Source organism: Equus caballus, chromosome 29 (genome assembly GCF_041296265.1).
Source record: "Equus caballus isolate H_3958 breed thoroughbred chromosome 29, TB-T2T, whole genome shotgun sequence".
Classification (NCBI taxonomy): domain Eukaryota; kingdom Metazoa; phylum Chordata; class Mammalia; order Perissodactyla; family Equidae; genus Equus; species Equus caballus.
In genome coordinates, this window is record NC_091712.1 from 16,413,749 (window position 1) to 16,426,951 (window position 13,203).

The following is a 13,203-nucleotide window of genomic DNA, read 5'->3' on the forward strand; positions in this document are numbered from 1 at the left end:
AGGACGTGAAGAAATGACTTCTAGAAGATGACCATATGGCAAGTCAACTGTACACATCTGTGGTAGATGAGTAAGAGCTACATGGGTCTTAAATACTAAATCTTTGAAATAAGGGTTCTTTACATTTGTTTTAAAATATGTGTATGTGTCTTTATGTGAGTCACCTGGCTTATATCACCTCCCCAATTCTTGCCTTCATTCGGGGGCCTCGAGCATCCGTGCAGATGATATTTTTCACGCTCTGCTCCAGCGGTTTCCTCGACTCTTTCCAGCCCCAGTGGCCGTTGAGAGCACTGATTGGACCTCTTCCGTCCCGCTCACGTTCTCTTGGCCTCCCCTTGATTCCAGCCTGACTCACTTCTGGCTGACGGCATCTTGCCCCGAGTGCCTCCTCTTTTCACCCCGGGGCTTCTCCAGCAGGCCCTCTTTTCTGTCCCTGGGGTGCGGAGGCTGGTGGCAGCCTCTGGGCGGACGCACTGTAGTTCCTGGAAGTGTGCCGGAGTTAATGCCCCTGGGGCAAACTTTTACCTGCCGGGACTGGAATTGGTAAACCTGCTTCTCCCCGCTGACCCTCCTGTGAACAGACTTTCTGTACACTTGTCAAACCTTCTCAGAAAGGTCACACCCCCAGCCGCCCCCTGTGGTAAGCGGAGTACCCTGATACTGGCTTTTTCCCTTTTTCTTGGTTCAGTGTCTTCAGTACCTCTCTCTTTCCCTGGGTCACCTTCCGAATAACCTGCCTGCACACCTGTTCTTGTCTTGGGCTCTGCTTTGGGGAAGAACCCTGGCTAAAACAGTTACCATAGCTACATCCTCACTGAGACCTTTTTACCCAAGGCTGCCAGGCTCTGAAGTTTCAACCCGACTGTTTTACCTCCCAGCTCTTTCCCTCCCTGGTTCGCACAAGCCCCTTTCCGCTCACCACGTCCTCTCGAGGCCTGGACTTTGTCCCCTTTGTTGTTAACTCTTGTCAGCACCACCACTTCTTTGCCCCGCCTTTTTCCTTCTGCACTTGCTCTGTGAACAGGGATTAATGCAGCAATTTCAAGTTTGAGTCGAAGGACCATGCGAGGTAGTCTCAGCGATTTGAGCAGTTCTACAAGAAATTTTTTTTAATTTTGTGTTTTTGTGCTAATAATTGTAATAATAAACAACCAACTGGATTATCTGATTGACCACCTTATAACTGAGTAATAATTATTTCAGTGCCTATGATCGTATTTGTTTGTATGTGTAAATTAATTTCAGTTCATACTGTTTTAGAGCCAGGAGCATGAGGCATTTTAAATCTAGCTTTAAGGCGGCTTGTATATACTTAAAATGAATTGAAAATTGTTACCACTAGGGTATCTACAGTGACTGTTTTCTATTTAAAGAGGATCTGCATATTAACTAATTCTGAGAACCTCTTCTTTCCTGGGCTTCTGAGTAATGTGGGAGAGAAATGTCATACAAATTAACGTCGTTCAGCAAAAATTTTTGAGTATTGACTTTGTACCAAGCACTTCTAGATGCTGTAGCTGAGTAAGACACACCAAGACCTGGTCTGTGGTTAACAGATGGCTAACAGGGAGTTTCAGGTAAGGTGAGTGTTTTGAACGTGCCTTTATAAACTAGGGTATCCCTCACCTGCAGGGCCCTTGGCAGTGCTCTGTAATCCTATTGCATCTTCCATATTTTCTTCAACCCCCATTCCCACCTCCTTTTCTCCCAGCACTTGTCCTTACTTCCTGTTTCAGAAAAAAACCATGGGCTGTCAGGCGTGAACTCTCAGCTTCTTACCCCTGCCTGACTTAGAGAAAAGACGCTGCCCCTCTCTTCAGGGAAGTACACTCCCTGAGCTCTGGAGGCCTGGCTCCATCCAGTGCTCTTTCTCTCCTCTGTCTTCACCTCTTCAAATCTGCCCTCAGCTCTTCTCTCTTCTAAGTTGTCTTTTCTTCACAGTCTCATCCATTTTCATAATTTCACTTGCCACCTACGTAATGTTATCTCTAACCCTGACTTACCTCCTGAGATCCAGATGCGTATGTCTTCACTTCTCAGTAGGTATCTTCCTTAGATTTCACACAGGCATTTCACATTCCACATTTCTGAACCAAAAGTCATTATTTTCCCCCAGCTTCCTTTTCCTTCTGTCTTCTTTAGCGATGCTTCCTTTCCCTCTCTCAGTCTCCTTATCTCAGCAACGTCAGACGCTGCGTTGCTGCCTCCTGGTCACTCAGTTGTGTGTTCACTTCTCCATTGCTACTGTCTGAATTCAGACGTTTGTTGCCTCTTACTTGAACCTTGGCAGTAAATTTTCTACTTCTTGTAGCTCCTGTCTTGCCACTCATCCTCTACCTCATTAGTTTTCTGCCATATGTATGTTGTCATGTTACTACTATGCCCCAATTTTTTCAATTTCCCTACTATGTATAGAATAGAATCTGAACTCTTTCAGTGTGGATGGCATTTAAGGCTCTGTAACCTAACTCCTCCTGGCCTGCTGGTCTCGGTTTCTGTTATTTTCCAACTTAGAATTTAAGTCTCAGAAATTCCTAAGTACTTTAAGATTCTTTTTGGCCTTTATGATATTTTAAGATTTTAACATAATATAATTTATACTTATTGTAGAAAATTAGAAGGATAAAATAATCACTCATCCCACCGACCAGATTTAACTACAGATAACATATAAATATATTTTTTCTAGTCTTTTTTCTGTAAAGATAGAAAGAACGAGACAATTCCAGTTGGAGGAGGAGGGAGAGGAGTCACCCAGATGTATACATTTAGAAATAAGGTTGAAAAGAAGTTACTGTAATTGTTCTCAGGACTCCGTGGCTTTGCATGTGCAAACCTTTTGCCTGGAATATTCCTCTCCATTTGCCTGCCCAGTTCCTATTTGTCTGCATTTCTAGGGGCAATGTGGCCATCTCCATGAAGTCTCTGAACTTGCCCAGGCAGAGTTTGATGTCCTCATTGCACTTTGTCCTTGTCTACATTGTAGAAACCATCACATCGTATTGTAACTATTTGTATTTCTGTCTTTGAACTGAAAATTCCTCGAAACAGTGACCTTTCTGTCTCCAGATAGGGCACAAAACATGCCATGGTCAGCTGAGGGGAACTTGCAGAGAGGTCTGGAGAAACCAGTGAGGTCCCAGGGAGTGGAGTGTGTCGAGAAAGATGGTGAAATGTGTTAAGTGCTGCTTTGTGTTCATTTTTTGGAGTAAACTGATGTATTCCCCAAGTGCATGTTGTAGGCAGTTAAGAAACTTTTGAATGAATGAATGAACACAGAGAGTAAGATAATGCCTGGAAAGTTGCTTTTGCAAGAGTGCTTTCACATGCATGGTAGGAGGTGGATGCCAATGACAGCGGTTGAGGAGGGAATAGGAGGTTATGAAATGGAGACCAGTGTGGACAACTATTCCTTGACCTTTGATTCTGAAGAGGAGACACAAGATAGGAGTAAGACAGTACCTGAAGGCGTCCCTCTCTGCTGGCCCCTCATAGTGAACCGTTGTATGTGGAATGCTCTTGGTAGGAAGCTCCTTAGGGCCCCTTTTCTCAGCCATAGAATCACCTGGAATACAGGCCCCACTCCCTGAGACTGGTTCTTAGGCCTGGGGTGGGCAGCCAGGTAAATCTGGTGCAGTTGTCACCTAGACCAACTTTGAGAAGTGCTGCCTTAGGAGGTTTTGAAATACAGGAAGCTCTTGGTGTGTCCTTCCCCACACGCATGCAGGAGGATCCAGGACATTCAGAGGCCGTCAGGATCAATAGGGGAGGCTGTTGAGTCCTCTCTGCCACTTCCTCTTTACTATCCAGCTCTCTGCTGCTTGCTTTCCCCAAGGACACTTCTAACTGTATCTTCTAAGCCTCATTGTCCTCATGGCTCTTCTTTATTTTTACTTGCTGTCCTCTTCTGTCTCCTGTGGCTTCTCTGTTTCCCTGAGAGAAAGCTTGGCCTGTTATCAACATCACTAGCCAATGAGTGTCTCTCTCTTTCTTGCCGGTGCACTGACCAGTCACAGGAAAGCTGACATCTGTCCTTGAGCAGTTCTCAGCGGTTGTCCTTGTTCTCTCAGCTGTTCTTCAACACGAGAGCCTTGTTTTGCCTCCTTCTGGGTTTGGAGCTCTTCCAGAGGCATGAGGGTTTCAGAAGGCTGATCTTTGGCTTGTCAAGTTTGTAGAAGGAAAAGGACAGTAGCATTTAAGTCATAGTTTAAAGCTACGTAGCCTAAGAATGTTAGGGAACATTTCTATCCAATAACCTTATCGTAGTGATGAGTCTCTGAATTGTGTCTTTTAAAAGGTTTCTCAAGGTAGCCTAGTGGTCCCTAAAGTAGTCTGAGTAGTATCTTGAAGAAACACATATCAGTCCATATATGGAACAAATATTTGTTCTCTTCACTTTGTGTAGAAACTGCCCAGATGCTCCATTCATCACAGTCATGCATTTCCTCGGAAGCCTTAACATTCCAGGTCCTTTTTAGTCATAGCTTTGGAATTGATAACATTATTTGAATGGCTTAGAATTATAGTCTGTCTGGATTTATTACACATTAAACCTTTGAGGAAGGCCTTAAAAGGTGAACTGTCAGGCATTTGACACTTCTGTGACACTCAGCTTTTGTTGGTCTTTTGGATGCGGTCATAAGTGACATGTAAGCAAAATTGTGCGCTTGTGGCATAACAGAACTTGCTGGTCTGAGCACAGTTGCAAAGTGGATGAGTATGCAAATTATTCTTACTGCTTTTCTCTGGGAAGTCAACAGAGAAAATGCAAACAGCATTTAATAGCAGGGGAAACGCAAGTGTCCCAGGGTGCTCTGAGCACCTGTCCCTGGGTGAAAGCACCCTCTCGCAGCTGTGGGACTAGCATCCCAGGATGCAAACTCTGGAAGACACAGAGGGTTTTAAAAGAATTGTTTCTTTTCTTATGAAAGGAAATTTATCAAGAAAGAAAAAAAATCCCACACAGTTACCCTGCCATAATTGTTATTAAGAAAACGAAAAGAAAGCATTATAACAATTTAAAACAAACAAAACATTGTCTTTATGTTAGGCTTGTAACTCTTTCTCATCTTTAGGTCACTTTGGTTACTTTATATATTCATACACTGTTATTTTTACATCTTGATGTCTTCTTTCTATCCAAAATTATTCTATAAACCTTATGATGTTGCTACATTTTATTACTGTTATGACTCTAATAGTCCATCAAGTTGATGCAGCTAGCCGTTTCCCTATTATTGGGTAGAGAATGTTTGCATTTTTGCCTGTTGTAAATATACTAGAGTTCTATACTGAATGTGCATGTGTGTGTGTATCACCTTTTATATTTTTAGTTATTTTCTTATGATGAATTTCCAGTACCTAGATTACTAAGTCAGAGGGTAGAAACATTTTTTGTGGTTTTTGATATAGATTATTATTTCCCTCCATTAATTATACCAGTTTACAGAGCCATCTCTGATTTCTTTCAGCCATCTGCAGTAAGGTTTGTTGGGGATTAAATTACCCCCCCCCCCCCATTTTTTTGGCTTGCTAATTTACCTTATATGGCTTTAATTTATATTTGTTTGATAACTAGTAAGGCTAACCTCTTTTTGGTTGATATTTGTTTTGTATTGTACTCTTGTGGGAGGGGCAGATATTTATGCATATTTACTAGACTGGCTACTAGTCAAGAGCAGTAGGTAGTTAAGGGACAGGGTCAGTGACCTGTGGCTGTAGCCATCTTCGACCAACTCTGGTAAGGTATAGATTAATATTGTTAAAATTTTGATTCACAGAAAATAGTTATATACCTAATGGTTGGAGTATGAAGTATTCTGCTTAATATACAGAATATTACTTAATTTTTCTTTAGAGATTCTAGAAGACACTCAGCCCTCTTTTGGATCTTCTTATGTCCCCCTCCCCCACTTTCTTTTGGTTTAGTTTGTATATCTAGAAATTGTAGGAATTGAACTGAATATTTTACTATCCATGCATAGAAGGTGATTACCTTAGAAATAATTACAAGAGCTCAAACTCAAAAACTGAGTTGGGGTCTTGTGTAGGATGTTGATCTTAGCCTGTGGAGAAATAAAAGCTATTGAAAAGTTGTCAGCAAAGGGATGGCGCCATCAGGACTTGGACAGGTTCGCCCCGGCTGAACGTGAACGCTCCCGTGTTTAGGTCGCGGAGGCCTCTGGCTCCGCATGTTTGGAGCCTGGAGCCACAGGAGATACTGAGAGAGAGTCCCTGCGATGAAGATGCTCATCGCTTTTATGGCGTCAGAGAATACTTGACACTGTTGTTCTTTTTTGAGGACTGTAATTCAGTGTTAAACTGTATTTGATCTGGAGAAGCGAGAATGGATTCGGGGGTCTGGTACAGAAGCTGCTTTAGTGCTGTCGGGTGAAGGGCGAGGTAACCAGGGCGGAGAGGGGGCGACAGGGTTGTGGAGAGGGCTGGAGAAGAAATGGCTTGAGATGTATGATTTTTATAAAATCGACAGAAGATAAGGTGAGTGGGAATGTTTTATGTTTAATGTGTTTTCTTGTTTTTCATTTTCTTAATATGATATACATTTTATGTTTCAGATGAATTTACAACTGGTTTTCTGGATTGGACTGATCAGTTCAATTTGTTATGTGTTTGGCCAAGCAGGTAAAAAAAAAAAAACTGCTTTAGTTGTCTTTTCATTTCAGTCTCTTGTATTGCTTTTGACCAGTTAGACTCCTGGGAAAACCTCAGTTCGCTCTTGCTGCTCCTTTGAAGCCCTGCAGTGGCCCCGTGTCACTCAGATAAAGGTCAGCGTCCTTACAGTGGCCTGCAGGGTCCTTCCTCAGGCTCCCCTCTCCTCTGCCACCAAGAGTGATGACCAGCAGTTTGGCTAGTAAAATGCTAAAATGATAGGGCAAAAAAGAGTATGCTACAGAAAGATCTTTTTAGAGTGTCTAAGTGAGCATAGAGAAAGCAAAAGCATGTAATATATTTAGAAGAAAATAAAGTAAATGTGTAGATGGTGGATTATAAACTGTCCTTCCCTATATAAAAAAATGAAACCAGGAACCATTGACTTTCTAGATGTTCTTGCTCTTTAATCAAAAATTCTTACAAATTGTTGGCATCATCTAGAAGAGGAATGAAAAATAAAGCTGAAAATGTATTTAATCCTCTTAGAAACCATGGTGCATCCGCATCTGGAAGGATATGCAGTTCTGTTCTCCAGATCTCAAAAAAGACACTGCATAGAATAGTTATTTGATATCAGGATAGGACAGACTTACTACATGGAAACATGAAGAAAGAAACCATAAAAGACATTATTCATAAGTTTGAATTACATAAAGCCAACAGCAACATATAAAACCCAAAATTATCTATATGTCGAAACACCATCAACAAGATGAGAAACTGAAAAGCGGTTTAATTTCATTAACATGTGTAGAGATCTGGTAAAAACAGATGAACATGATGACAGAAAAATTTGCAGAAGACATAACAGAAAATTTACAAAAGAAATGGCCAGTAAAAATACGAAAAAAATGAAACCTTAAGTAACTGACAGTTGAATTGATATTCTAATTTATTCCTGTTAAATGAGTAAAAGGTTTTTTATATTGAAAAAGTAGTTAGCATGGTTGAAGGTGTGGTGAAATGGTATTTGCGTACAGCTTGTGGGAGTATAAATTTGAATATTATTTCTGGATAGGAATTAGTGTGTATTGAGAATCTTAAAAACATGAATACTCTTCAACTCAGTATTTTCATTTCTTTGAATTTGTGATAAAGAAATAGTTTTACATTATAAGACTGTTCCTCAGAATATATGTGCGTGTGTATGTATATGTGTTTGGAGGGTTTGTGTGTGCATGTGAGCAAGCACGTGTGAACTAGGCACACATGCAATTGGAAACCATCTACATTTGTGCAACTTTAAATAAGGTACGATAATGAAATATGTAGTCAGTAAAAGCCATATTTTTGAAGAATTTGTAGTAAAACACTTAGGATAAAGTATAAAAAGTAGTATACAAAATGTATATCCTCAATTTCATTTAAATAATGTCTATATTTGCATGCTTCCTTGCTATTTTTTATCTATCTGCATAGAAAAGAGACTGGAAAGAAATATACAGAAATGTTAGCAGTAGTTATCTCTTAGTGGGTTATGGGTGATTTTTAGTTTGTTTTTTTATGCTTGTATGTATTTTCCAAATTTCCTGTGATGAGCATGCGTTAGGTTTACAATCAGAAGAGATGCATTGGAGACAGCCTGTATTAGTGCCTACCACATGAAAGGCACGCTTACCCTGAGGTGAATTCAAGAAACGTAAGACATTGTGAACACAGAGCCTGAAAAATCATGGGATTATGGATTGGGTGATACGGACTTTTTAGGTGTTTAACTTACTGAAAATGAAGGGAAAGCCGCTCAAGATGCTTGAGGTGGTATGAGTGTGGTCATATGAGTTAAATGAAAAGAAATCATACTTCACCCAGTTCTAAGAAAACTCCTGACAGTTATGACCATCCAACATGATAGATCCTGAAATTATGCCGTTGAAAAGAAGGATAACTGTATAGGTTAATAGTGCCTAGTCTTTGCTATAGAAGACGAGAAAGATAACTGTCTTTTTATGGCTGTCTGTGCCAGGGTGATCCTCAAACACCTCTGGGGATAGGTTTGGGTCAGCTTAGTAACTAGGTTCGTAGTATTCATATTTAACATTTAAATGTATTGCCTTATTTGTCATTTTGATCCTGATTTTTCATTATTTTCTCTCGTAAAACTTAAAGTGATCTATTCTTTCTTTCTCCTGACAGATGAAAATAGATGTTTAAAAGCAAATGCCAAATCATGTGGAGAATGTATACAAGCAGGGCCAAATTGTGGATGGTGCACAAACTCGGTAAGATTGCTCAAGTCCTTTCCATTTATTCCCTAGTCATTTAGTGTTATATCCTTGGGAAGTACTGGATATGAATACTGAATAAGCATCAACTCTATGTATGGTACCGTGTGATGGTCTAGAGCCATGCTGTTCAACACAGTAGCTGCTGGCACATGTGGCTTTTGAGCACTTGAAATATGGGTGGTCCACATTGAGAATTGTTGCAAGCCTCAGATACATACTAAAGTTTGAACATTTAATGATGAAAAAAGTTATTAATAATGTTGAAATGCTAATATTTTGTATGTATTGTTAGAATTAATTTCCCTAGTTTCAATTTTTTTTCTTTTAGTGTGACTACTAGACAATTTAAAAGTACATATTTTAGCTCACTTTTGTGACATGCATTATATTTCTATTGGACATCTTCCCAAAAAACTCTAACCGTTTAATTTGACTGTTTTAGATTTCCCCCCTCTTTTAATGGGAGAAGTATAAATTAATCTTCCGAATTTTATTTGAGTTAAAGTTGTCTAGAATTGGTTTGCATCCTAATAAAAGCCCATTGAGGTTAGGGTTTACATTTTATTCACTTTTGTCATCTGTATACATTGCTTAACCTGGTTGGTGCCTTCCACAAAGCTTACTAAATGTTGAATGGGTGAATGAATGAAGGAAGGAAGGAGTGAGTAAGTCAGAACAGGAGATAAAGGGAAGTCATTTTGAGGATATCTCATGTATTCACAGAGTGAATAATGTCAGGAGGTCAAAGGCTTACTGTCTGTTTTTACTCAGGCATTTGACTCCACATTTCCAGTGCCTGTTTGTAGGCGTAACTGGTCAAATATCAGATATTTCATATAGTTTGACCATATGAAAGACAAAATAAGTTGTTGTTTTATTATATCAAGTTTTTTCTAATAGCACTTTCTGTTCTCCTAAAAGTGGTATTCTGGAATTAAACTGGAGACAGTGGAGGAAATAGGGATTGCTGTGAGTTTGTCTCAGCAAGGCTCACTTCCCCACGGCTGTCCGTTGTCTTAGCTGGAACATGAGTGTGGAAATGCCTGCTTTATCTCTGTTGCTACAAGAATTAGAATTGATGGAACCTAAAGCAGTTTCAGTTAGAAGGTCCTAAGTAAGTGGTAGCTGCTATTACCAACAGGAGCATCCATTTTATGAAGGTTATAGTTTATCTGCAGTTGAGGGTTACATAGCCAAACTATCCTTTAAATAATTTAGCCTTTGATCTTTGTGGCATAATTCCTAAATTATTAAAGGCTATTTTGGAATATGTTTAGTGAAATTTTACTTGAGTGTCACGATACTAGGATTTCCTGGCTTGGCTGTTGGGAAGTGTGTGATGTTCTAGGCTCCTGTGCTTTGGTGATATTTTAGGGTTGATAATACATAAAAGTGGTGCAGCTCTGAACCATCTGACGCCCGGTATTCACGTCCCATTGTTTGTCTAATTACGCAAATGCTCTCATTTAGTGTTCTCTTTGCCTTAAAGAATAACTACTCTGGATCATTGTGTATTCTTTGTTTTTAAATATCCTCACTTTATCCAGCACTATGAAATGGGTAGATAATAAATACCATATAAAACTGAAAAGGAAGTGACCCCAAGTAAAAGGCATTCCCTCGTTTTCCCAATGTCAACATTAAAAAATAAAAAGATTTTTGGCCAACTAAATACAAAACTTTTAGTGCTATACGTGGAGTAGTCAAGTTAGTTACTTGATTAGTTACGTATACACATTTCAAAATGATACACACACACACAGTCGTTGTTTTTCCCCCCACTCTCACATTTTGTGAAAAACTTTCATTCAGAATCTTTACATACATCTTACCAGCAGTGTTTTTGCTTTCACTAAGGTACTTCTTCAGTCCTCTGATAAACTTTTTATTTCCATCTAAGTTGTTTGAGGTATAACACATTTTGAAATCATGTTACTACCGGAAATTTTACCCTAAGCCACAAGTACTGTTTACATACCATTAGGGCCTTTTTTACTTTATTTTTTTAAATCACGCTGTGGAAATATGACCATTGTTGTATAATCACTGTATTGTTGTTTTTTTTAAAGATTTAATTTTTTTATTTTTCCTTTTTCTCCCCAAAGCGCCCCGCCCCCCGTACATAGTTGTGTATTTTTAGTTGTGGGTCCGCAGTGTGGCTTGATGAGCGGTGCCGTGTCCTCGCCCAGGATCCAAACCGGCGAAACCCTGGGCCGCCGAAGTGGAGCACAGGAACTTAACCACTCGGCCACCGTGCTGGCCCCTGTATTGTTTTTTAAAATAAATTTTCAAAGTTTCGTTTACAATAATAGCCAAGACTTGGAATTTTTTCGAACCTCCCTGAATACTTACTAAATTTGTGCTAAATTTCTTGGTCCCCTTTTTAAAAATAGCATAGTTAATTGAGATGCTTTTAGGCTAAAATGTTTTGCTTAAACATTGAGTTGTTGAAAATCTTGTGATGTAGAATGCTACATAATGTGAGAGACTTTTAAGGATATTTCTAAGGGAAATTTTGGGAAAAAATATTTGTCCGATATTTGGGTGTGTATGTTATTAGTGGCTGTTAACCATGCTGAATAAGTGATTTCATGGAAGAAATTTCTTTGATTAGATCCTATGAATTTGAAGGTGGGACATTTGAAATGTATACCTAGGTCAGTCCTAAGTATTACTAAAGTAATAAATTACTAGCAATATATTAGTAATAAAGGTATTACTTTCAAGGAAAAAATTTTGTTTTTAAACAAGAGCACTTATTATGGTTTGGAGAAAGGTAGTATTTTGCTTAAAAATGAGAAATGAAGCCCATTAGATGTGTCGCTTGATTTTTGCAATTTACTTGCGTATTTGCAATTATGATTATGTAAAGGTTTGAGCACTATACTTTTTATTTCTCCGTGTATTTTATATGTCATTTAGACATTTTTACAAGAAGGGATGCCTACCTCTGCACGATGTGATGATTTAGAAGCCTTAAAAAAGAAGGGTTGCCATCCAGATGACATAGAAAATCCCAGAGGCTCCAAAGATATAAAGAAAAATAAAAATGTAACCAACCGGAGCAAAGGGACGGCAGAGAAGCTCCAGCCAGAAGACATCACCCAGATCCAGCCCCAGCAGTTGGTTTTGCAGTTACGATCAGGTACAAAAATCCAATCCTGTGGAAGCCTTTGTTTCTACCTGAGCTTTTCCACAACAACTTGATATGAGCCTCTTGCCAGTTTCTGCTGACAGCTCGTTCTCACACTGGACCGGCTGCCAAACAAATGTGAAATACGTTAAAGTTTAGAAATTTTTTGCAGATATTTGTAAGTCGCATATATTTGAAATGATAATAAATGTTGCCTAATGTCCAAAGTAAATTCTGTTAAAGATTCAGAAAGTTTTAGATTTAGTGAACTTTGAAAATAAGTCCATCCTCTCTTATGATTACATCATATAAAGAAAACATTTTAACCTATTTTTTCGTTTGTACTTGTTTAGTATTGTTAAAATATTAAGGTTTTTGTGATAATCTATGACAGTCCCACATCTGCAAACAAAAAGAAAAAGAAGAAAACACAAGCCCTCTTCCTAGTCTTTCCAGTTTCCATCCCCTTTCTCTCAGAGGAGGGGTGCAGACTCCCGCCTCCATGGCTGCCCTGCCGTCCTCCTTCACCCACGGCCAGCCTCCTCGCCTCCGTGCCTGCCCTCCCGTCCTCCTTCACCCACGGCCAGCCTCCTCGCCTCCGTGCCTGTCCTCCCGTCCTCCTTCACCCCGCGGCCAGGCTCCTAGCCTCCTCGCCTCCATGTCTGCCCTCCCGTCCTCCTTCACCCCGCGGCCAGGCTCCTAGCCTCCTCGCCTCCATGTCTGCCCTCCCGTCCTCCTTCACCCCGCGGCCAGGCTCCTAGCCTCCTCGCCTCCATGCCTGCCCTCCCGTCCTCCTTCACCCGTGGCCAGGCTCCTTGCCTCCGTGGCTGCCCTCCCGTCCTCCTTCACCCGCGGCCAGGCTCCTGCTCTAAACCTGTGCTGGCACAGCTCTGCCTTCCCCTTGAACCACAAAGCCTCGTGGACCCTTCTCAGGGCCTTTTTTTCTTTAGCCTTTCTGTACCAAGTGACACCTTTGAACTTCTTGGAAGGCTTTCCTCTTGGCTTCTACAATATCACTCCTGGTTTTTCTCCATCTCTCTTAACGTTGCTTTCCAGTGTTCTTTTTGTGTCTTTTCTTCCTTCTTCTTTGCAGTCCACTTAATTGCTGGTCGTTCTCTTGTGGATTTAAAACCATCTGTATGCTGTAACAGACTTTTAAGCTCCAAACCC

At 40.2% G+C, this 13,203-nt stretch overlaps 1 protein-coding gene across 4 annotated transcripts in view; it reads left to right on the plus strand.

Annotated features, from left to right (window-relative positions):
- Positions 1 to 13,203, plus strand: part of ITGB1 (integrin subunit beta 1) — a 46,023-nt gene that overhangs the window by 11,996 nt on the left and 20,824 nt on the right. For 3 of the 4 annotated variants that reach the window (XM_070254653.1, XM_023631884.2, XM_070254652.1), the window contains exons 2-4: positions 6,579 to 6,645; positions 8,809 to 8,894; positions 11,823 to 12,045. In XM_070254653.1, the coding sequence (XP_070110754.1) occupies positions 6,579 to 6,645; positions 8,809 to 8,894; positions 11,823 to 12,045 (376 nt within the window). 4 annotated transcript variants of the gene reach the window in all.